The sequence below is a fragment of the Melospiza melodia genome, chromosome 9, assembly GCF_035770615.1.
Source record: "Melospiza melodia melodia isolate bMelMel2 chromosome 9, bMelMel2.pri, whole genome shotgun sequence".
NCBI classification, from domain to species: Eukaryota; Metazoa; Chordata; class Aves; order Passeriformes; family Passerellidae; genus Melospiza; species Melospiza melodia.
The window spans coordinates 3,983,707-4,006,862 of NC_086202.1; the positions used below are offsets into that span (position 1 = coordinate 3,983,707).

The 23,156-nt window shown below is 44.1% G+C and overlaps 1 protein-coding gene across 1 annotated transcript; it reads right to left on the bottom strand.

Moving 5' to 3' along the window:
- Nucleotides 1-1,278: 1,278 nt before the first annotated feature.
- GPR26 (G protein-coupled receptor 26) lies at nt 1,279-20,881 on the bottom strand. The gene is made up of 3 exons (XM_063163037.1): nt 19,716-20,881; nt 14,489-14,602; nt 1,279-8,489 (listed from the first exon to the last, which is right to left on the bottom strand). The coding sequence occupies exons 1-3, from the start codon at nt 20,381-20,383 to the stop codon at nt 8,258-8,260; spliced, it is 1,014 nt and encodes a 337-aa protein (XP_063019107.1). The 5' UTR covers nt 20,384-20,881; the 3' UTR covers nt 1,279-8,257.
- Between the last annotated feature and the right edge of the window lie 2,275 nt (nt 20,882-23,156).

A 23,156-nucleotide genomic window follows, 5' to 3' on the forward strand; every position in this document is an offset into this window, starting at 1 on the left:
AAAATAAAACCTCCCACAGATTCAGAGAAGGAACAGCATCCCAGAGTCTCTCCCATGGTGTCAGCAGCTTTCCTCTGCCTGTTTGCTGGAGCCTGAAGCCCAGGATGGAGCTGTGATCCTGGGAAATGCCTTTTCCCTGTGTGAGAACACCATTGTTGTGCTGAGGTTTGCAGAGCCAGCTTCTCCTTTCAAAGAAGTGAAATCTTTGCATTTGGAGCCTGATTTGTGCCTTGCTCTCAGTACAAATTAAAAGTGGCTGCAGGCTGGATGTGAATAAATGATTTACCTCACCCAGCCCTGCCAGCCTTTGTGGGACCAGGGTGTTAATCTGGAGATTCCTGTTAATTTGTGCCTGGCAGGGAGGTGGGGCATGCACAGGGAAAGGTGGGGGAAATGGTGATTTAAAATAATGGGGGGAAGTGGGAATAAAAGACGCAGCACAAAGTAATCGTGTTGGTTAAATCAGAAATTATTTGATGTCTGTGAATTTTCAGCTCTTCTGGGATCTCTTCTGCTTTTCTACAGTGGAGATTTAACACCTGGGTGGGAAGCAAAGGAGCCCTTAAGAGGCCGAATCTGTGCACTGGAGTGGAATTTAATCTTCAACTCAAATCTCTGTCTGGAGATCACAGGGAGAAGCCTGGAAATGTTGCTGATTCCAGGGAGTGGAAGGTGGTGTGGAATGAGATAACCTTTAAGGTACACCCCAATCTAAACCATTCTGTGATTCTATGTTAATAAAATTCATTATTAATTATTAAAGTATTAATGATGAATCCCTGTAAATCAGAAAAAAAAACATTTGGGGACCAAGAATTTGGACTTTAAATGGAAAATGAAAGACTCTGCTCTCTGAGGACCAGAATTTTGCCCTGTGCAGAGTGCAAACCACTGAGGTGGTGCTGAGGAAGTCTTCAGGCCTTTCTGTGGGAATTCTGAATGAGGAAGGATGTTCAGGGAGCAGGAGAAGGAAGCCGCTCAACCTTGAATTCACACCAACCCTGAAACCTGCCCAAGATGTCATGGAAGAACTCAACTTCAGCAGAATCACGTCTACCAAGGCTAAACATATATCCAAGATTAGATATAAACATTATTCTCTAATTATACCTGGTGTTGATCATATTGGAATGAAGTAATATTCAATTGCAATGGACTTTGTAGCTGTTTTCCAAAAAAATGGGAGAGACTGACCAGGACTGACCTGTCCCAGCATTGCAATGACACCACAGGCTTGACTTTTGCAACAATGAAGTGAAACAGGCTTTTTAAAACATTAATTTTATATGAAAAAATAGCTCATGCCAAGTCATTTGTCATAATCACATTTCATTAACAGTAAAGTTAACAAAATCACAATATACAGATTTAGTATGTATTTATGTATATATGTCACTTTGTATTAACCATTGACTCTATGTAATAAAAATATATTACAACATTTGATATGTACCCACAAAGCACAAGCCATTGTAAACAGAACAGACAGCACAGGCCCCATTACTCAAAATCTGAACTCAGGAATGAGAATTAATTTGTTGTATTCCTTTAAACTGTAGAGGATTTTATGTGTTTGCCTTTTCCATTAATGAATTTGTTTCTCTGGAATATCTCTTAGGAGACTCTCAGAGTTTAGCTTACCTGGGACCCTAAAATCCATGTTAACTCATGGCACTCTTAAGTGTGTTGTCATTACAAAAAGGTCTGTGCATCCCTTTATCCATGCAACTTAGAAAGATTTCATTTATATTCCCGTTTTCTCCCCTAAATAAATAGCCCCTGCAATTACACCCCATTGTTATACAAAAAAAGAGTTAAATGCAATAAGTTATAGTGGTTTATTTATAATAATATAATCAAACATGCCCTATCTACAGCAGCTATTAATGTTATTTCATAACTATCTTCCTTCAGACTGGCTCTAGGTGCTTTTAAAAATAGGAAACCATCTATTTTCAATATTTGCAAAACAAAATAAATACTTTAAATACACAGACTGAACTTTTTATACCTCTCATGATATGAATGGTCCTTTCTCACCCAAGCAGCCCTACTGTCCTTGCAGCAAGGAGTTGTAAAACCAGCTCCTAAAAACTTTTTAAAAAACCAAATAATCTTCTAATAGTCTAATCTAGGGACTAAAGTTTATATCCAACTGTATCTGGAAGGATTGGTAATAAGTTACATTCCTGCAAGAATTCAGAAGGGAACAATTAGTGACTGCCAAATACATGGAAATTTTAATCCTAAAATAATCTTCAAAACTAAAAACGCTGTGAAAAAAACTTCTAAGGATTAGAAAAATGCCCTGTGTGTAAATAAAGTTAATCAAGGCACCTCTTAGTTACCTATTTCTATTTTCCAAGGCAATATGTGATAATAGTTTTCAAATGTCTTGTCTGGGAAGCCCTATGGTTTCTGCTATAAAAAGACCCATTCTTTAGTCTGGCCGATGCAGGTAGCTTTATTTTACTATTTTTTTAAATGAGGCTGGACACAAAGCACAGAGAACTTGTCCCCAGCCTTATCACGTTTGCTGTGTGACCCTGAGGGCACCGAGCATTTCACTGACATTTTCCTCACAAAAGTCACTCAGTTAATGAGATTCCTTCCTTTGTATTTTTCCCCCCTCTGTTGGTCGTTGATCCCATTAGCAAAACAGGAGGAGAATTTACCGGTCTGTGCACAAGGGTTTGGTGGTCAGGAGGTAAATTAAAACACTTTGGTATCTGACAGGGCTTTTTGAAGTTGTTGTTCAAGAGCTCAGAGTGCAATAAGGAGCAGGACAGTGGGATGGGCAGGAAGGCTGCAGCCAATTCTGCACCATGGACCTGCTGCACTGCCACTGAAATCTCACTGGGATGCTCTGGCATTGGATCCAAATCCCAAGGGAATGGGGACTTTTGATTTTTTTTTTGCTTTGCATGACCTTTAAAAAAAACATTTGTTATAAAGCTCTGATTGTAGACCTACAGTGACTAGAAAAGAGAAAGGTGGAGAGGAACTTTGGACCAGAGCAGGGGGTGACAGGACAAAGGGAAATGGATTCAAACTGCCAGAGATTTAGATGGGATTTTGGGAATCAGGAATTGTTCCCTGTGAAGGTGGGGAGGACTGGAATGGATTTCCAACTGTGGCTGCCCCTGGATCCCTGGCAGAGCCCAAGGCCAGGCTGGACACTGGGGCTGGGAGCACCTGGGACAGTGGGAGGTGTCCCTGCCATAGTAGGGTTGGAATGGATGGGATTTGAGCTCCCTTCCAACCCCAAACCCTCCTCTGACTCAGTAATAATTCCAGATGGAAACCCTTTCCCTGACATGACTTTGTGTGTAAATAATCAGCCATATGGACTTGTGCCCTTGGGTATATTGAAACCATGTGAAATAGCATTTCTTCAACAACAACAACAAAAAAGTTATTTTACTCCTCAATTGCCACCCCTGCTGTCACACCCCTGATGCTTCTGCTTCTTGGCACACACATTTCTGAAGGGCACTTACAGCCTGTGGGGCTAATCCTCCTCCTTAGAAATATAGACATATAGGGTAAACTACAGCAACTTCTTCAGCTCAGAAACCAGCAGTATTTTCTTTAAAACCCACAATCCTAAATACATATTTACACCAAACACACCAGGAGTACAGGTAAGAAGCTGACATTTTACAAAGACTGCAGCAGCTCTTTTCTCTGTGTAAACTTTTATACCCTCCCCACAGGGACAGCTGCCTTTTGGAGCAGGATGGTTTTCCTAAAAGAAAACCTTCACCCATCGAACATTTTCACTATATTGAATGCTGAAAGCATAAGAAGCAAATTAAAAATAAATAGATTTAAGGCTACAATGACATTGTTCTCACTTATTCAGGTCTGGGCAGGTTACAAAGACATAATCCCTGATTCTGCAGACACACAAGCTCAGCCCTCACAATCCAGCAAAGCAAACACCCAGCGGCTCTGGGGTCAGGATCCAGCTGAGCTCTCCGTGCTGCTCAGTGACTTTTAGAGTCCAGTAACAATGAGCTGACAGAGGTGTGAACTCCCTGCCTTTGCTTTTAAGCTTTGTTTAATCAGGAGAACACTGTGTGGGTAGAAGACAGATCTAACAGCAGAGAAAAGCAATTTCCAAAGGGTTATTCCAGAGATATTCACTGTGCACATAAAAACGTACAGGGCAAGATATTCAGAGCCTTCTTCATTTAGGATTAAGAGAGGTGAGGGAGCTATGAAACCTTGGGCATGTAGATCCAGAAAAATTCACATTTTAGTGACCTAAACCTCCTAGACTCTAAGAATTATATTCTCTGGTTGTTCAAATTATGTGAGTAGTTTCCATAATAACCATCTGAATACCATGAGAGTCCTCCCAAACCCAAAAGGATACTCCTTTGACAGGATTTCACCTTTTTCTTTGGGATGAGTGAATGTCTGAGAGGCTTGGAGAGCTCTCAGGGTGGAAACAGGGCACTGGGAAAAGCTCAGTGCAGCCAAGGAATCCCAAACCACTGCAGCAAAGCCAGTTTGTACTTCCCAGCCTCCCACTCACACCCATTCCTACTTCACTTTTGGAGCCTCCTAAATATGTTCTGAGTTTTGAAGTTTAGTCTAAAATGTCTTCTCAAAGCTATTTTTTAAAAAAAAAATCCTAGCCAGAAGATTTTACTGTTGACCTGAAGCAGACCAAGATCATTTTCTAGGTGCTTTGGCAAAACTGAGAGGGTGAATCACTGCCAGAGGCAGGGATGTGGATTCTGGGGGCTTTTGGGGGCTTTTTGAGGTTCCTTCCGACCTCAGCTGGTCTGGGCTGCTGTGATTTGTGTGGCTACAGCTGCAGCAGCCATCAGGCTCCACAAGGATTTGTCTGAAGCATTTTTAATCTCTAGGTTTGTAGGTTTGGTTTTTTTCAGAAATAAGGAAAGTTCTAAAAAGTCTGATTTGGGGCTACTGAAAAGAGGTTTTTAGGGTCATCCACTCAAAGTGTAAGAACAGGGGTAGGACTTAATTAGTTATGTGGCTGCCTGACTTTGGAAGTGAGCACTTGCACATCAGAGGAACTCCCTAAATCCTGCTCACACCCTTCCACTTGTAAATACAATTTTAAAAGGGCTCTAAACATAGAGAATAAATCTATAAACCCTGGATAAAGTCACCTAATGGACCCCATCCTCAGGTGAAACCACCATTATTTTGATTTATGTCAAGAGAGGGCCTGGTACTTAATAATTGCTCAACAATCCTTATCAGTCTCTCATAATTTTTGCCAATTGCAATTAATCTTCTCATTCAAACTGGCTCACGAACACAACAGAAACCGGGATGACAGCTCACAGTGAGGGCCCTGAAATGGTGTAAAAACCGTTCAAATGAACAAAGGGAAAAGCTCAGAATCCACAAAACAACGTGGTAGTGGTGGTGGACTACATTCTCTTAATCATCTGCCAGTGCTCTGCCTGCCAAATTCACAAGCTCTGAAGGAAATGCTAATTGAACATGCGTGTGAGGAGTAGATATTGCAGATGGGTCACAGATACAACAAACAGAAATCTGCACATTGCCTAAGCAGCTGCCCAGATTTTGCACATGCAGCTCCAGATTTTGGGCGCAGGCTGCAGCCAAACTTGACAAAACTTTTTCAAAAATATTGAAGTAACAAATGGAAATTCCCCCCACCCCCCTCCCTCTCCTTGCACACACGTGTGTTAGACAAGAGAACAGCTCTGCTTGGTGAGCAGAGATAATAAATACTGTGCATTACATTTACCAGCGGGATTTTAACCCACTCCAGCCAGAGTGTTGTGCAGTACATATAATACTCAGCAGACAGATAGTTACTCATATCTACATTCACCACTGAGACACACATTTTAGACAAATTTTGCCAGTTGCCTATGAGAATTCAGCTGAAAATCTAGCACTGAACAAGCCACAGCATCATATTTTGAGTATCCTATAAAATGTCATCAGGAAATGCTGGGGTGGTGTTTTTATTTCGTGTACTGAGGCAGTTTGTCAAGCACCAGCATTTACAACTCCTGCTTGCTTCAGATGGTCAAAACATGACAGAGAGATGATGCAAGGAAGGGGAAATCATATCTATTCTCTGTTATAAGATTAATTAGGGGAGAAAGGCACCAGGAAAGAGAGACAAATTTTTAAACACATACAAGGGGAGAGATTTATTGCTCATGGTGGGATATAAATCAGCCAGTGACTGACTGTGATACACAAGCATAATGAGACAAGTCCAGTGCTGTATTCTCCATCTTTTACTAGACGTCCTAAATGGATTATGCTTTTTTTTTTCTCCTGGGAAATTAGCTTACTTTCTTTGAATTTGAAGGTTTAAATGTTTCTGGAACTGCCCTTATTGACCTACAAACCTCCCATTGGCTTTGGCATCAGCTCCATGTGTAAGTTTACAGCAGCTGTGGCCTTTCCTGGTGCAATTTAAGTCAAACATGCTCAATATAGAGCTTTTTTATCTTTTTAAACTCAATACTATTCAACTTGCTAACATCCTGTATTCCAATACAATCTAATCATCAATATATCTTGAATTTCTTAAGAAATAAGTATTGAACTGGGTGTTTTTATCTATTGCACCTGAGAAAATTATGTTAAGCCTAAGAAGCAAAATGATTAAGATGAGGTAGACTATTTAATCTGGCTAAGGGCTCATTTGAATGCAGTGTTTTAAAAGCTTCCTAAATTCTGTGGCTATAATTATGCATGGATTTTATTGTAATTATGGTATTTTCATAACTGAAATTAAGTATTAAGCTGATTTTTTTTATTTACATGGTAGCTGATAATCTTCAGATAATAACTGAGGTATGACATTCACTGACTCTGGGGTGAAGCTCTCATTGAGTCCCCTGTCTGGGCTTTGAATCAGAGGCCAGAAAATTCAAGAGGGGACATTTTTTGCAACACACCAAGCTCTTCTCTTGCATGAGAGAAGGTGGCAACTAAAAAGTAATCCCACATTTTTTACAACTTGAGGCCTTATTTCCTCAGAATGGCATTGACAGTTGGGATATGAGCAGGGATGGATGGCAGAACAGCCAGTTGTGCCAGCTGTTATTGAAGCTGCCATTGCATCCATGAAGCCTAATTAACCAAGCCTATTTTAAAATCTGGGCAGGCATCTGAGTGCATGGTAAATGTTAATAATGTTCCTATGCAGAACTGCAATCCAGAGCTATAAAGATTTGTACTGACACCTCCAGAGATTTGCACATTCAGGGGTGGATTCAGATTATTGGCTCCACTTTCATGGTGGAGAGGGGGCCTATTATTTGTGCTCCACTTGCTTTGGAAATTATACTTGAAACTCAGACTTAGGCTCGTCTTTCCTTTAAGTAGGAAAAAGCCCCATGATTAATAACTCCTCAGAAAAAGAGATTTGTTATTTTCCTCCTGGGCACAGGGCCCAGATCTGCAGCTTTGGCAAGAATCCAGCTACTCAGAGCTCAGATATATGGAAGGGAGGCAGGAGGCATCCTGACCTTTCCACCCTGTCTACCATTTGTATTCTCCTGAAATTTAATGGGGAGAATATTAGTGAGATTCTATGTAAAATAAATTTTTAAAATTTAGAGAAGACATGGCTGAATCCAGCACATTCCAAAAGTGGTTTTTCTCTTCCTTCAATTCTATGGGATTCTTCCTAAATTATATGTCAGAAAAGGCTGAACTGCATTGGGTGCGGGATGAATATTTAGATTTTTTTTTTTTAAGCTATTCCCATTAAGATATTTTTTACAAACAATCTTCTCTATTTTCTTCAAACAACCTTTGTTTCTACAAACAAGCCACTAGAGTGGGGTGGTTTTTGTAAAGCCACCTTGGCAGCTACATCAGAAGGACCCTCACCTGCAGCCAACAACAAACACAGCACAAACACCCCTGTGCAGCTTTTCAGAACAACCTTACACCAGCAGCACTTTGCTCCCATTACCTTCATGAATCCCTCTGCTTGAGGACTGGATTTTTTTTTTTTTTATCTATAAATGCAGCAGCTGATGGAAATCAATGGGAGATTTGTATTTGTGGAGCCTGCAGGACCACGGATCAATAGCGCTCTTCCAGTCGCGGGGAGGAGGCCCAGAGCAGCCACGGGCCGCTGGAGGGACACGCTCTGGCCTTCACCCTGCCCACAGCTGCCTCCCAAAACCTGGGCAGCTGAGGGGAGCTGCTAGGGGTGGGCCAGTTGCTGTGGTTTCCCAAATATCCCTTGGCAGGGGCCGTGCCGGGCTCCTCATTCGTTGAGCTGCGGGAGGTTCCGGCCGTGCGGCTCGCCCGCCAGCGCCGAGGAGTTGATGGAGCTCCTCTTGAGGATCTTGTTTAGCATGTCCTTCCACGTCTTCTTGTACTGGTGCCGCAGCAAAGAGTACACAAAAGGGTCTGAAACAGCTTTGCTGTAAGCCAAGCACTTGGAGATGATCCCCCAGTGGGAGTTGATGTGGACCACGGAGGATAATTCAACGAGTCTGGGGAAAGAGGGAGGGGGAAAGGGTGAATGTTAAAAATTACATTAACCCACCCCAAACCCACAAATTACTGCTGGGCAATTGCAACAGAACTAAAGAAAAAAAAGCCCTACTCCTGAAAATGTGTATGTTGTCCTCCTCTTATAAATTTTAAAGGCTGCAAATGTAAACTTGAGGCCTGTTTGCCAAAGTGCCATTGCTTGGTCTCAAGGGAGTCAAATTCCTCTACTAGGAGCGACCTAAAAACCCAGCATCACTCAGAACTTGTGGTTCTAGATCCCCTCTAGAGCACCTGAGTTACCTCACCAGGGCTACCCAGCTCTTTTGGCCAGTCCAGCTCCTAGATAGAGTTCAATGCCTTTGAACAATTTGAGTTGTAGAAGCACAAATGGAAAATTCATTGCTGAGAGATGGCGTGTCATACCTTGAATTAAAAAACTGTGCAGTTCAAAGGGCAAGGATTCACATTGGCAACAAATAGAGCAAGACTAAAACTTTAAAATTTAAAATTGTTAAGGGAGGGAGAAAAACTTAATATACTCCTCATACCTACACTAGCCCAGATAGCTCACTGTGTACTGAGAGCATTTTTGACAGGGAAATATTGATAACTCCCCACGCCTTTGAGCAGCATCAAAGGGCAGCTCTGTTCAATAAGCCTCTATAGCTGTTAGAAACTATTGATTTTCATAGAGGTCAAACAGCCACGTGTGCTGCTACAGAGCCCACATGGCAGGGCAGGGCTTTGCTGGACCTGTCTGCAGCAGCAGGTGCTCTTAAATCTGCCTGGGAAATGCTTTCTCCTGACAAAGCACCACCTCCAAGCAGCATTCTGGAGGGTGGCTCCTGCAGCAGCAATGACAATATAGTTGGTACTTCAGGCAGTTTAGAGATGAGGATTTATTTTCCTCAGTCATTTCCATACCATAACCTTTCACTACAGTGTATTATTTAAAATAATGCTGGCAGATGTCACAGTCCAGTCAATGAGAGGGACATTTCAGGTGACCAGGGAATGAAAATACTTGGGAATTGTTGGTGCCACTCCACTGGTGCTGCTTGGCTCAGCAGCTCTGAGGTCCCAAAGAACCCTCATCTCTCCCATTTCTCTCTCATCTCAAATAAACCAAAGTTCTTTCAACCTCTCCCTGTAATTCATGATCATTATCTTTCCCACAAAGATCAGAACTGAGACATAATTTCATCTGCTCGAGTTTCCAGGTGGTCTCATCTGGTGTATTCTCTCTTCTTTAATAAAGTGCAACTTATGGCATCCACGTTAACGTGTTCTAAAATGAGAATTGACAATTTTGAAATTAATCATCTATTGAGTCATATTTGCTTTGTAATCTACCATGAGCCATCCTTGTTGTTCTCCACTTCATTTACTCAATGCCTACTTCACATTTTGAATTTCACCACGTTGAATCTCATTTGGATGATTTATTTTTACTGAGTGCTTTACAGATGTGAATTTGATTACGTTTAATTAAATTCAGCGGATGCCTTGAATAACCAAAATATGACAAATTTGTGTCTGAGGCTCTGTCAGTCAGTTCTATGAGACATTAACCATCTCCATTTAAAGCACATCAAGCAGACACTTCAGGGTTGCAAGCCTAGACTTGCTAATTTTACCTTCATTGACTGATCAAATGAAAAGCCTACACTTTTATTAACAAGATCTTAAATATTTTCCTTGCATTCTGTAAGCTTCCTTGACATTTACACATTTTTCAATTCTCATGTATTATTTTTTATAGTAAATTACATTTGCTGTTATCAAGCAGCAAACATAGAAATGTAGCCAAACCCTGAGCTATGCATTTCCATTTCATGTACAAACAATTAAATGTCAGCCTTTCAAGGCACATCACAGAATTTATTGCCTTTGAAAGGTTTTGGTTCTCATTTGTGAGGGAAATGATATGCACAGCTTCCATTTTCACGAAACATTTCAACCTAAAAGAAGACATTTTCAGTGAAGGTACATTAATATTTCAGTGTTACCTGTAAATTAAATTTTACAGTATCAACTACATAATTCCCTGGCTTGCTTTCATAAGCCTCTCTTCCACTGTCTGGTCTTCAAACCCTTTTTATTTCAAAGCTGTAAGCTCTTTTTCTGTGATATTTTGTCGATATTTTAGAAACTTACAACTCTGTAGAGTGTGTCATTTCACACGGCTATCCAATTATTTTATTTCCCCTTCAGTAAACAAACAAGAATGCCATGTGGAAGAGTGTGACCTTGATCTCTACACACATAATGCACACTGGAAATCCTTTATTTACATGTGCAGTTCACCACTAACACTGAAATATTTTACTGAACGTGTGCCCACCCAGCTGGGATGCTGAAGAACACAAATTGCAGAAGAATTCTGAGCTTTTTGTGTGCCCAAGCAGGATCTGCATATGCAGAGAGCAAACAACAGTTTAAAACTGGGGTTTGCTTACCCCCTATCCCCCAGAGATGATACAACAGAATTTTAATCAACTTCTGCCTGTTCCACCATCCTCCTCTCTAACCTGAGGGCGTGGGATTATGAACTTCTGCCTGCTATTACTTCAGGATTTTTAATTTAAGGCCAATTTCCTCACACATTGACAGCATTTATTAACTTACATGAGCAAAGTTCTGTATTTCAGTATGAAATGCCTGGAGTTGGAAATGAATTTTAGGAACTAGTATGACTTATCTTCATTTTTCTTATGAAAAAGTTCCTTGGAGAAAAGAGGTTTGGAACAAGTATCTTTAATTGCCTAATGATAAATACAGCAGAGGAAGAAATGTGTACCAGCAAGTTATTTTACAAAACAAGAAACAATCTGTGCTTGGAAATATATAATGGGGGGGTTACACCTGTGATGCTGATGAAGTGGAAACCCTGGGTCAAAGGCAATCAGATCCTGATACACCACTTAAGATCATCCACTGAACTAATTAGAAGTGTATTTTCTTGATAAATGAAGTGCCTGATCTGATTTTTGCCTCAGTGTGATCTGAAAATCTCAGGTTTGCCCACTGAAGCATTTCTCTGTCTGGGGTCATGAGCACAACTCCTTCACTTGTTCATGGAATATTTTCAGTGTGGAAACAGGAAGATGTTGTAGTGAAACCTTGTGATTTGCTGCTGTCAGCCCCCACTTCAGGGAGCACTTAAAAGCATGTTTAATTGAAATAGATTGCTGGTAAGGAGAGGCTGAGTAAGGCACTCCCTGTCCTGACTTCTGTCCATGGATTGAACTGTGATTGATCATGTCCCTCCTGAGAATGCAAAGCACTGGACGTGGTCCAGAAATTACACACAATTACACACTTGCTCACACATTAAACTCCAGTTCTGCCAATCCCCTTGGTGTCAGGGTGCTCAGCCCATGGAAGGCAGGGATGAGTGTTCTGAACATCCAGCCCTGCAGGTGTCCAGCAAGGGCTCTCAGGGAGCTCAACAGGGAATTCCCTTAGCCTGCTGTGCAGCTGTGGGAATGGAAAAACAGAAACTCCCACAGACACTGGAGGGTTTGATCTGCAGCCTTGGATTGATGTTAAAATACAATACACAGAATTAGGCAGAAAATTAATAAACTCTTATTTCTATAGTTGTAAGTGAGAATAAGCCTGAAGTGAGTGAGAAACTGCACTGATGAGATGGTGAAGGTTTATAATGCAGGGGTGGGGCTGTATGGAACGAGCTGAGAGTTCAGAAGTTAGAACAGAAGCAGATGTGTGCCTGTGAGACAGAAGCCCATTGGACAAAAGCATCCTCAGTGCAGCAGAAGTGAGTAAAGGTGATGGGTCAGAAAAGCAAAATAAACCCTGTGGCAGCTGTCCATGGGGTTAGAAAGTTCTAGATTGCCTTGCAACAAAGAACTTGTGACTGCTCTGAGCTATGGCAGAATGCTTGCTCCTCTGAAATCTCAGGGCCTCTGAGACTGATGTTTGTCTGAGCAACAAATCGTTCTTAGCCTGAAAAAAGTCCCAAAACTTCATTATTAGTGGTGATAATGATATGCAGGGATCCTTTTACACATGTCCGAATTGAAAGGGCCAGGAATGTGGGAGGCTTCACCCCCCCTGACATGTCTGACCAGCTCCCACCCCACCCCAAAACATCCTCATGCACCCAGGAGCTGCATTTTCCCTCTCCTCACCATCTCCCTCTGTGGAGAAGCTGCTCCTCAGCAGGAGAACATTGCAGTGATCCTTGTACAGACTAAAGGGAGCAGGCTCAGGATTTTTTCTACCCCCTCTTCTGTATTTTGAGGCTACTGGGACACAAATTGGGATGCCACGGAGCGAAGAGGAGGTGGGGAGGTGGTGCCTGAGTGCTGAGATGCCTTTGGAGGAGCCCAAAAATACTCGTGACAGCTCTGGTTAGAGCACTTGGTGTCACTCAGGATGAGCTGCCAGCTATTGTGTGACTGGGAGGATTTTCAGGAAGTTCAGAGACGTAACATGAAATTAAAATTAGCCGTTTGCAAAAAGACACACACTTTAATATCTTGCAGCTTGAGAATTAAGGCTAAATGTCCTTAATTACAAGTCCTTTCGTACCATTTAAGTGCATGGCTTGCAGTGGTGTCTTGTGGCCATGAAGGGAAAATGAAGGTAATTCTAGTAAATTACTTAAATTTTCTAATTCTGGGAACTGAGGGCATTACACTGAATTGGAAAAACTCAAAGTTGGCCAAAAGTTCAATTATATTGATTCTTAATCCAGATTTTTTAATGATTTTTTTCAAGGTGGATCCGATTTGAATGAGATCAGCTTCACTAATTTCTGCTTAATAGTATTGGAATAGGAGATACCTTAATTTTTTTTCTTTCTCTGTTGTGCATAGCAGCATCTCAGTTTTTCCAAAATCTTATAATAAGGAATGCAAGCTGTAAATTTCCTTTAACAGCTAGATAACTTTTTTTTTTTTCTGGATGCACTCACTTTCTAACACTTTTTATTTCACAGGACTAATTTAGTGTTTCCCATAGGAGCCATTTCCAAAGATAAGCTGGTGGATAGATATCTACCATAAATCACAAGAATATTTTTCAGTTATGAGCTAGCACAGCTTTGATATTTGATATTTATGACTAATAAACCCTACCCAATCAGACAAAACTGTTGTTTGAGTTTGTGGACCATGTTTTCACCTCAGCTGAATCTTGTTGACCAAATTTTTACAGTCTGAGCTATTCAGGCGAGATTTTCCCTGGAGATCAACCCCTGCACTGGGAAGTCAGTCAGAGCAGTAGGTGACAACAAAAAAATGTCTGTGATGCCTGGGGAAGGCTTACCTAGAGCAGAGGCTGGACAGAGCTTAATAAAGTAAGGATTTATTAAAAGGATCTCCTCAATGAAGCCACCTTGGGCAGCACCAGAGCCCAGCCAGGGCCATACTCAACATGAACCAAAATGGTCACAAAAAATGGACAGCAGGTCATGGGGTCTGTCACTTTTATAAGTTCTGGTCTACTTGCACATTGGAGCTAATTGTTCAATTCCAGCTTTAGCCCATGCAGTCTCATCCTTCTTCTCAGTCTTCCCAGCCTGAGATTTGGGTCATTTGTCCTTGGTGCCCAGCTGGAGCAGGAATTGTTTTGTCTCCCTGCTCTGTGCACAGAGCTCAGCATCCCCTGATGTGAGCCCAGACCCACACACTAAAGCAGCACAGAATGTGAAACATAGAAAAGCTGAACCTGAGGCATCATCTGAAAAACCTTATGGACTGATTTCCTAAGTCCCTCCCATGCAAGCAACACATTGACTGGGCTGAGTGAGCAGAGTCTGACCCTCAGAGTGCATCAGGATGGAGAGGAGAAGCACTGGGACATTTTCCATCATTTGGTAGCTCAGTAAATGCAACCTCCGCTACAGGAGTGGAAGTGGCGCATCAGATTTCCCCAGGAGACTGGAGCCCTGCTCTGGCTCAGCGTGCCCTACTTCCCCGAGCCAGGAGTGCCTCTCAGCAGCCTTTTCCAGGATGCAGTCCACACTTACCTTGTGATCACATAAGGTGCAAAGCACAGGATGAAGGTACCAATGAAGGTACTGATTTTCTTGGTCGCCCGCTGCCGCCGCCTCCTCTGCTCCTCGAGACAGCGCTCGCGCACGCTGCGGGACACCCAACACAAACACAACCAAATCAGCCACAAATAGCACCAGGTGACAATTCCCAATTCTGCTTCACCATGGAATGATGGACAACAATCTGGTTTAGTTGTTCACTGCATTTAAATGGGACAAACCCAAATGTTAATGCATTGTCTGTTCATCTTACCCTGCACAAAGTTCCTGACAAATACATGGGTGTATATTTGTGTGCACACAGCCACATCATAGCAACTGATCTACAGAAAAATTGGTGGATTTCATCCTTTAATTCAGATTATGAACCACTTCAAGCTGTATTTGCAGGCAAGGGGATACTCAGAGACTTTGAAAATATCCTGTTGGAATACGAATTAAACTCAGGATTTGATCTGAATCCTTGGAAAAGGCTTCCAGACTTAGGTGCTAGAAGTGAGAATGTGATTTATAGTTTAAAGCAGAGGCATGTTAAGTTAAGAAGAGAAAGGTTTGGAGTTTTAGAGTTTAAGATATAGAAAAAATAAAAGTAGTTACAAAGGAAAACACTGTGTTTACATGGGACAAAACCAATTATTAATGCATCGTCTGTTCATCTTACCCTCCACAAAGTCACTGACAAATACATGGTTATATGTTTGAGTGCACACAGCCCCATTATATCAACTGATCTATAGAAAAAATGGTGGAATTCATCCTTGAACTCAGTTTGCAGCTCCTTCTTGAACTACTTTGAGCTGTATTTGCAGGCAAGGTGATACTCAGAGACTTGGAAAATATCCTGTTGGAATCTGAAATGCAGGGAACTCTGAGAACTTTGGGCCTGTAAGCCAAAGTTAGAATTAAACTCAGGATTTGATCTGAGACCTTGGAAAAGACTTCCAGACTGAGGTGCTGGAAGTGTGAATGTGGATTTGTAGTTTAAAGCAGAGACACGTTAAGCTAAGTAAAGGGAAGTTTAGAGTTTTAGAGTTTAAGATATAAAAATAAAAGTAGTTACAGAGGTGAACAAGGAGTTTAGAATGCAGTATTTTAGGTTTGTGTGTCATAACAGGATTGGCTAAGAAAACTTACACTGCAGCATGAGTCCATAAGACAAAATATTTAAGGATTGGGTCAAAAACATAAATAACCTTGGTAACAGTCAATTGGTCAATAACTCCTTTAAAGGTCTTGCAACTTAGGGGTCTTGGGACATTCTGAACCATGCAGTAACAATGTGAGCCAAACTCACCCTTCCTATGCAGAAGATAAGAAAAAAAACAGAAGTAATTCAGAGGTCCTGTCTCTAACTCATTCAAAATTCCTTCAAAAATCCCCATATATCCAGAGTGGGATGCCTCCTAAATGAATCCTCTGAATCCTCTAAGGATGCCAGCAGGGCTGAGACCCTGAAATCAGCACACTGGCTTGTGAAAACACCGATCAATGTGAAAGCTGATCCTCCTCCGTTCCCTGTCTGAGGGACTCCTGTGCTCCCCATGGTTTCTGGGGGAAGTGGATGAACCCCTGTTTACTCCAGGCAGGTGGATTGGGCAGCGCTGGCATCTCCCACAGTGCCAGGACTGCCTGTACCTCAATAAATCCCTTTGGGAAGGGCACAGCAAAGCCAGGCTGGCATCCTGAACCCCTCTCTGTGCCCGTGGCAGAGTTGCTGACTCCTTGCACGGATCTCACAGTGACACAGTTGCTTCTCAGGCAAGCTGAATGGGCTGCCCCATGTCCTGCCCTTATATATATATATATATAATTTTTTTTAAACTCAACTGTTTGGCATTAGTCTTTCCATTTTTTGTTGTAAATTTTTAATTGATGACTCACTCTCAGGCTCCACGCTCTCTGAGGCTCATGGCCATACCCTTGCATTATTTACTTCATCTGTAAATGTTTTATCAACACCCAAACACATGCTGTGTCCTGAGGATCTCAGTGTGTTTCAGTGATGTCTGTGGCAATGAGCTCCTTTGGTTCTGTTGCAGAAAAAGTGTTTATTTTGTTCCATTCTGAATTTGGTCTTACATTGTCAGGCCCAGAGCAGCTATCATGATGCGATGAAATAAATACTGGAGGAAAAGTTTGTTCTTCTAACAAATTGTCTTTCTCTTAAAGAAAATGACACATTTAAAGGTGTTACATGTTCTCTATGTGAATTACTTGCAGCTAGCAATGACAACTGAGAAGGGAAAAAAAAGTCCACCTTTTCAAGGGAACCTGTGTGTTTTCAATTCTGCAAGAGCTGGGGAACTTGGAGTATTTTATGTGCAGAAAAATTATCTCAGAGTTTCATGAGCTTCATTTAAGACCTATGTTCTTAAATTCAGAATATGCCAAGCCCATGGCAATACAGGAAAGTGACTCTCCAGGACAGGTTCAATTGAGGTATTGTTAGGGAGGAGAGGGTGGTGTAATTTTTGTCCCTGTTTCCCCAGTCACATCTTTTCCTTTCTGGCACATGCAAAGCTGTCTCTCACTCCTGGAGCTCACCCATGACTGTCCTGGTAGACTTGAACCCATTTCTTTTGTTCAGCCCTTCCAGATGTATCCAATAAATACCACATCACAGAGGAAGGTATTTTATCTCACTCCTTCATGTAGACCATGCACACAGATGTATATTTTGGTTTTGCACACACTCTCATGCACTAAGATAAGGCATGTGTGAGTTCTAGCAGCGACATCAGTAATAGAACAGGATTATTGGCTAAGCTTTCATTTAAAGATTTTAATATCGTGGGAAATCTGAGCTATATCCCTTTGAAGGTTTGGTATTTTAAACAAAGTTTATGGGATATTGGACCTTAAGACGTGTAGAGCTGGATGCACCAAAAAGATAGTATAGATAATTTTAATTAACAAATACATGGGTTAAGCACTTAAGTGAAGTTTTGCTCAAATCTCCCACAATACCCAAGATATTTTGGTCTTAACAACAAAGAAAAAGCAGGATCCACTAAAAAAATCAGCTAACTTGAAATGCCACATGCCCTAAACATTCACACATATTTGCAGGGTATTCGGAGGTTTCCTTTGTGCTCGTCCTGAATGATCTTCAGGAGATCACGGGTGTCTTTCTAAGTCACAGGTAATAAAGCCATCTGTCACAATCCTGTCACCAGACCGCCCTGCGGCTGGATTCTGAGTCATGGGAAGCAGAAAATTGTCTGTACACATTTCCCAGTGCTGAAACTGGACCAGAGGAGTCAGAGTAGCCTAAAGTGGGATTGCAAACCTTATTTTCTCGTTTGGGCTCTCCCAGCATCCACAGCTGTGCTGCCAGGTACTAGGGGTACCCTGAAAATTGCCTGTTACACAATGCAAATGATGCCTTTAGTTATCAGAGGTTTCTGAGCATCTCTGACTCAGCCAGCAGAGCTGCAGCCCCCGTGCAGCTCTCACAGGAGGGTTGGTGACCTCAGATCTGCCCCTTTCAGCACAGGAGCTGTCACTGGTTAGAACAGCCCTCCAGGGGCCAAATCACCCACTATTTTCTGCAGGGCAGAAAATAAACTAAAGCTCCTTTCTTAGAGAGAGACGCCAGAATAATCTGGTGCCAGAGATGCAGGCAGTGGTGCAGGTTACCCACAGCAAAGTGCCTGCACAGCTCTGGCTGCCCTGAAGAGAGGAAGCACCATCCCCACAGCCCCACTGAATCCATCCCGCAGTGAGAGGATCACAAAATGCACAAACACCCTCAAATCAACCTCAACCGGGAAAAAACGCAGGGGAGGAGAAGCAACACTGAGGTTTTTGCCCTTTTACTAAACTTTGCTGTGCAGTCCAGGCATACTTTTAGCATGAGGCAAAACGAGTGGGGTTTCGAACAGCCCTGGTGGGTTTGTGGCACTCTGCTGGCAGTAAGCACCACATCTCCTCATGCTGCAGGAGCTGAGGCAGTCGAGGCACAGCTCATCAAGCAGACAGCACGAAGGGCAGGAGGGTGTTTTTTTTCCTCAGTGTGATTGGTGAAAAAGGGAAGATTTATCCCTGTATTTCTCAAGAACGGCAGCAAGACTTGCCCAAAGTTCTGCTCTGCATTCTTGGTCAAGAGACAGCTCAAACAGCTTGACAGGAGGATTCTGAGCAAATGTTTCTGTTCCTCTAAAATGTGCTGCCCTGCCCTGATCCTTCCAGACCTATTTGTCTCAGCCTCAGGCATCCCCAAAGCATGACCTGTGTTTGAGGACAGCCACATGTGCTCTGAGTCCTGCAGCTCTGCTCTGGCTGCTCGGATGGAGAGGCTGGTGGAGCAAAGGGGAGCAGGGATGCTCAGATGGGATGTGTGGCGTGGGACTGCCCTCTTTGCTCTCCTCTCTTCCAGGCACATTTCCTCCCTGTATCACACACCAATCCTGCATCCCTTCCAGACCCATACATCGATTATTCATGCAAGATTTATGGCTTGTGCATAATCCCTGGTATGATTTCTGCACACACTCCTCTCCCTGTTTGGTTCTTGCCTTCCAGCCCACGATCCTGCCAGTCCCTGGGGACTTTTCTCCTCCTGTCTCGAGGCACAAGGGACTTGCCTAAAATCTCCCATTTGAAACAAGCTTCATACATCCCTTGTTTGTCACATTAACGCTCCCACTGAATTCTCTCTCACTTTAGGTTTAAGTACAGGCATTCGAGCACATGTATTTTGCAGATGTAATTCCCTTAAGGATTCTGCCTTCAGGAATGATAAAGTTACAGAGAGCACAGCAACGGGGAAACTGCTGGGAAAAGGAGCAGCAGGCAGCGCTCAGCTTCCCTTCCAAACTCCAAGGCACATGTGCAACCTCCTCCCTCTCAGGGATCCAGCAACTCTTCTGGGGCTGACAGTGCCCAAAATATGCAAAGCTATCGACCACTAAATCCACCTTCAGACACAAAGGGCAGTGATCTGATCACTGTCTCAAAGGGAAGTGCATGCTTGGCCAAAGCTGCCAGTGCATTTGCTCTCCCTCCCAAAACAAGTCCTTAAGCCTAACAAAAAATGAGTTCAGCAATGAGAGAATTAAACAACACAAGTGAAGAGAACCGTGCAGAACAGCAATGGGCTGAGAGGATGTTTGTTTCCTCCCCCTCCCCATCCCCTGCTGTGAGACAGGTTAATCTCTATCTACCACAACACTGAGCCCCCTCCTCAGGGGAAGCTTACCTGGGATGGATGTCCACGAGCAGCACCAGGGTCTGCATCGTGATCACGTCGATGCGCTTGCAGTGGAACCGTGCCACCTTCAGCACTTTGAGATAGGTGAAACACAGCACTACCAGGGAGAGGAGGAAGCTGAGGGCGTGAAAGACCCCAGTGAAAATCACAAACTGTGTCCTATCCTCCGGTCTCTTGTTGCAGAGCGTGCAGGAGGCGTAGAGGTGATGGAAACCCAGCCAGGAGAGAGAAGCTGCCACTATGGGGAAGGACGCCGAGTGCAACCACGTGTAGCTGAGAATGAGAGCGGCGTCCCGGTACCTCATCTTGGAGTGGTAGCTTAGAGGGAAGACCACGGCAATCCACCTGTCAATGCTCAAAGCTGCCATGCTCAGCATGGAGTTGGTGGTGAGGAAAGTCTCCAAGAAGCCCACAGCGTGGCAGACCTGATCTCCCGCCGGCTGACTTTTGTAAATGATCCCAGCCAGGGTCAGGGGCATGCTGGAGACGGCCATCAACAGGTTGCAGAAGGTGAGGTTGAGGATGAACAATCCCGGCACCTGCTTGCGGATGTCGGCGCTGTACAGGAAGCACATCAGCACCAGCACGTTGGCCAGCAGGGCCACGAGCATCAGCAGCACCACCAGGAAAGCCAGGAGCAGCTCCCAGATGCTCATGGTGTGTCCAGTCACAGCAGGGGCATCTCCGGAACTGCGCCGCGCCGGCACGGGGGTACCATGGTGCGAGGTGCCCCCGCCTCGCCCTCCTTGCCAGCCTGCTCCCTCCCGTGCATGCCCTCCTTGGTTTTGGAGGAGCTGCAGCTTTCTCCTCCAGCCTCCCCCTCCTCGCTGCTCCTTTCCACGTCAACGCTTCCCGAGACGTGCACAAAGGCACTGGGAATGCCCATCAAACCGCGAGGAGGGCTTAAAAAATATCAGCAGGGCTGAACCACTGCCTGCCGTCGGTCCATGCGGAGGAGAGCGCGTTATTCTGAGAAGCTGCTCTCCTGAGATCCCTCATTGTCAGCCCCAAGCTTGCGAGCAACGCACTGAGTGGATTGTGCTCTCTTTCTGCCTTGCTTTCTGCCTCTCTCTCTGTGTCTTTCTCTCCCCTCCCCTCTCCTCCAAGCCTCGCTCCCTTCCAGGCTGAATGTAACCTGCTTTTTATGATCACAGATAAAAACCCCATTAATGGATTAAAGCGTGCACGGTGCTGGTGATTCGCAAACGTGGTTATGTCATCCCTGCTCCACAACCCCTCCCCTTCTCCCTGCCACCGTGACTAGACTTCCCTCAAGAGAAATCCCATGCTCTCATTTAATTGATTTAGCCATTAATTTGCCAACGAGCCTTGTAACCGAATTCCTGCACTCCAGCGTGTTCCCCACATTTCTGTGCATCACTTGCGGTGCTGCTGCTTGCTCTCAGCCAGGGCAGGGGCTTTCTTTTCTCTTCCTTAGCTCTGCTTAAAGAGATGGGGGGAAAATGGATATATCCTGCTACTTCTCTGGAGCTGTCATTAGGCTACAGGAATGGTTTTACTGCTTGAGTTCAGCACTTTGCAGTTTGTTGTCTCCAAATACCATGTGGAGGAGGAAACTGATGCTTCCCTTCCTTTGAAAGCAGGGAAATCAAAGCCCAGATGCCAGAGCCACATGGCCAAGGTCACAGAGCAGGTGAGGGGCAGAGGCAGCATCGTGCTGCAGGTACCTTTATTCCTTTCTCCTCTCCAGGAGTTTCTCTTTCCTCCTAATCAAAGCCTCCCTCCCTCTGAGGGTGAGCACCCTGTGAGATCCAAACTAAAAAGCAGCTTGGCAAAGGAAATAGGAATGAGTCTGACTTGCACATAATTAGGTGTCAAAATTAAGTTTGTTTCAAAGGATGGAGTGGGAGCTGATTTCTCATTGCTTTTCCTGTCTCTTTAAATCAGTTTTAACCGGGGAGGCTGAGAGTTTGTGAGCAATCAGGACAGCTTTCTGATCGAGGCAGCCAGGCCTTAATCCCTGCACAATAAGAAGGCAAAAGATACCCTGCAGCAGAGTTATTGGGGCTTAGCAAGTGCCTCTGCACGTGTGGGAGACCTCGGTGCTCAGTGCTCGGGCAGTTTTCCCTCCAGAGCTGAGCATCTCCACGAGCAGCAGCTGCTCACTGCAGCTCAGGGGCAGAGCTGGCAGCCTGCTCGCTGCCAGAGCTTGGCATGGGGGAGAAAAAGCCTCTTTCACTGCAGTTTGGGTTTGTTTTGTTTCCAAAAGCCAGGCTTTGAAAGGAGCAGCTCGGGGTCAGTCCCTCAGCCCTGAGAGCTCACTGTGTCCAGAACACGACCCTGATGCTGAGGGGATGAGGAGACACCTGCAGTGTCTGTCTCCTTTCCACATCAGTGAAGTGGTGGAGTGACCATCCCTGGGAGTGCTCAAAACACCTGTGGATGTGGCATTTGAGGACGTGGCTTAGTGGTGAATGTTCTGGAGGTGCTGGGTTGATGGCTGGACTTCACGATCTAGGAGGGATTTTCCAACCTTAGTGATCCTGTGAGAAAAGCCTAAAGCTGACCCCTTCTTTAAAAACGAGGGGTTGTTACCCTCTTAGAAGAGGTGGATTGAGGAAATGAGGGAGAAGATGAAGGTTTTGCTGTTGCTTCACAGCACCAGAACCTCAGCAAGTTTCCTCCTTGGGTAGGAAGCAGCAGCCCTGCTGAGAGGGGTCCCCTGGCACCCACAGCCTGAGCAAGGGACACTCAGGACAGCTTAAAGCCTTCAAGCTCAGCAGGCAGAGGCAGCTGCAGGACCACAGGAAGGTGCTGTGTGAGCTGGGAGCCACTGTGAAGAAAAATGTGGGGAAAACTTGCTGGGAAGAACTGGGGAAAGAAAAAAAAATGGGAAATTCTGGTGATACATTTATGAGAGGCAGGAACTCTGTGACAGGGTAAAGGGGAAACTCACCCAGTTGGCATCAAGGGGATTCCTGGCCCTTCTTTCCTCACTCAGCCTCCTCCTGGGCTCAGATGAACCCTGCAAGAGCCCCCAGCTGCACAAGGACTGGGAAATTCAGATTTTCCCCTGCCTCCAATGCACAAGGCCCTGGGTTTAACAGGGTGGTTTCCTGCTGTTATCCCTTCAGTGAGCTGTGCTGCCTCCAGGATTGAAAAGCCCTGCTCCTGAGTAATTCCCTGCTGTGACAGGGGTCTGGCATCAGTGTGAGCCTGGGTGAACAGTGGGGGAGGAAATTCATGCCCGGAGAAAAAGGATTAGGGATGACAGTGGGGAAAAGAGGATTCTCCCTAAGATATGGATGTGAAATAATGGGAGGCAGAATGGGAGAGTTCAGTGAAGCTGCGATGAAATATGGAAGGTCAGATTTGGGAGAAAAGCTACAATCAAGGGGAAAACCTTTGTAGATATCAGGAGGAAGCTGAAGCTTTTTCTCAGTGAGTAATTTGAGAGTCAGTGTGTAT

Excerpts from the sequence above, each read along its gene's own strand:
- GPR26 (XM_063163037.1), bottom strand. The coding sequence starts at position 20,383 with ATGAGCATCTGGGAGCTGCTCCTGGCTTTCCTGGTGGTGCTGCTGATG. Across the intron at positions 14,603-19,715 it reads CTCGTGGACATCCATCCCAG|CGTGCGCGAGCGCTGTCTCG; the intron begins GTAAGCTTCCCC and ends GGTGTCCCGCAG. Across the intron at positions 8,490-14,488 it reads GCACCTTATGTGATCACAAG|ACTCGTTGAATTATCCTCCG; the intron begins GTAAGTGTGGAC and ends CTCTTTCCCCAG.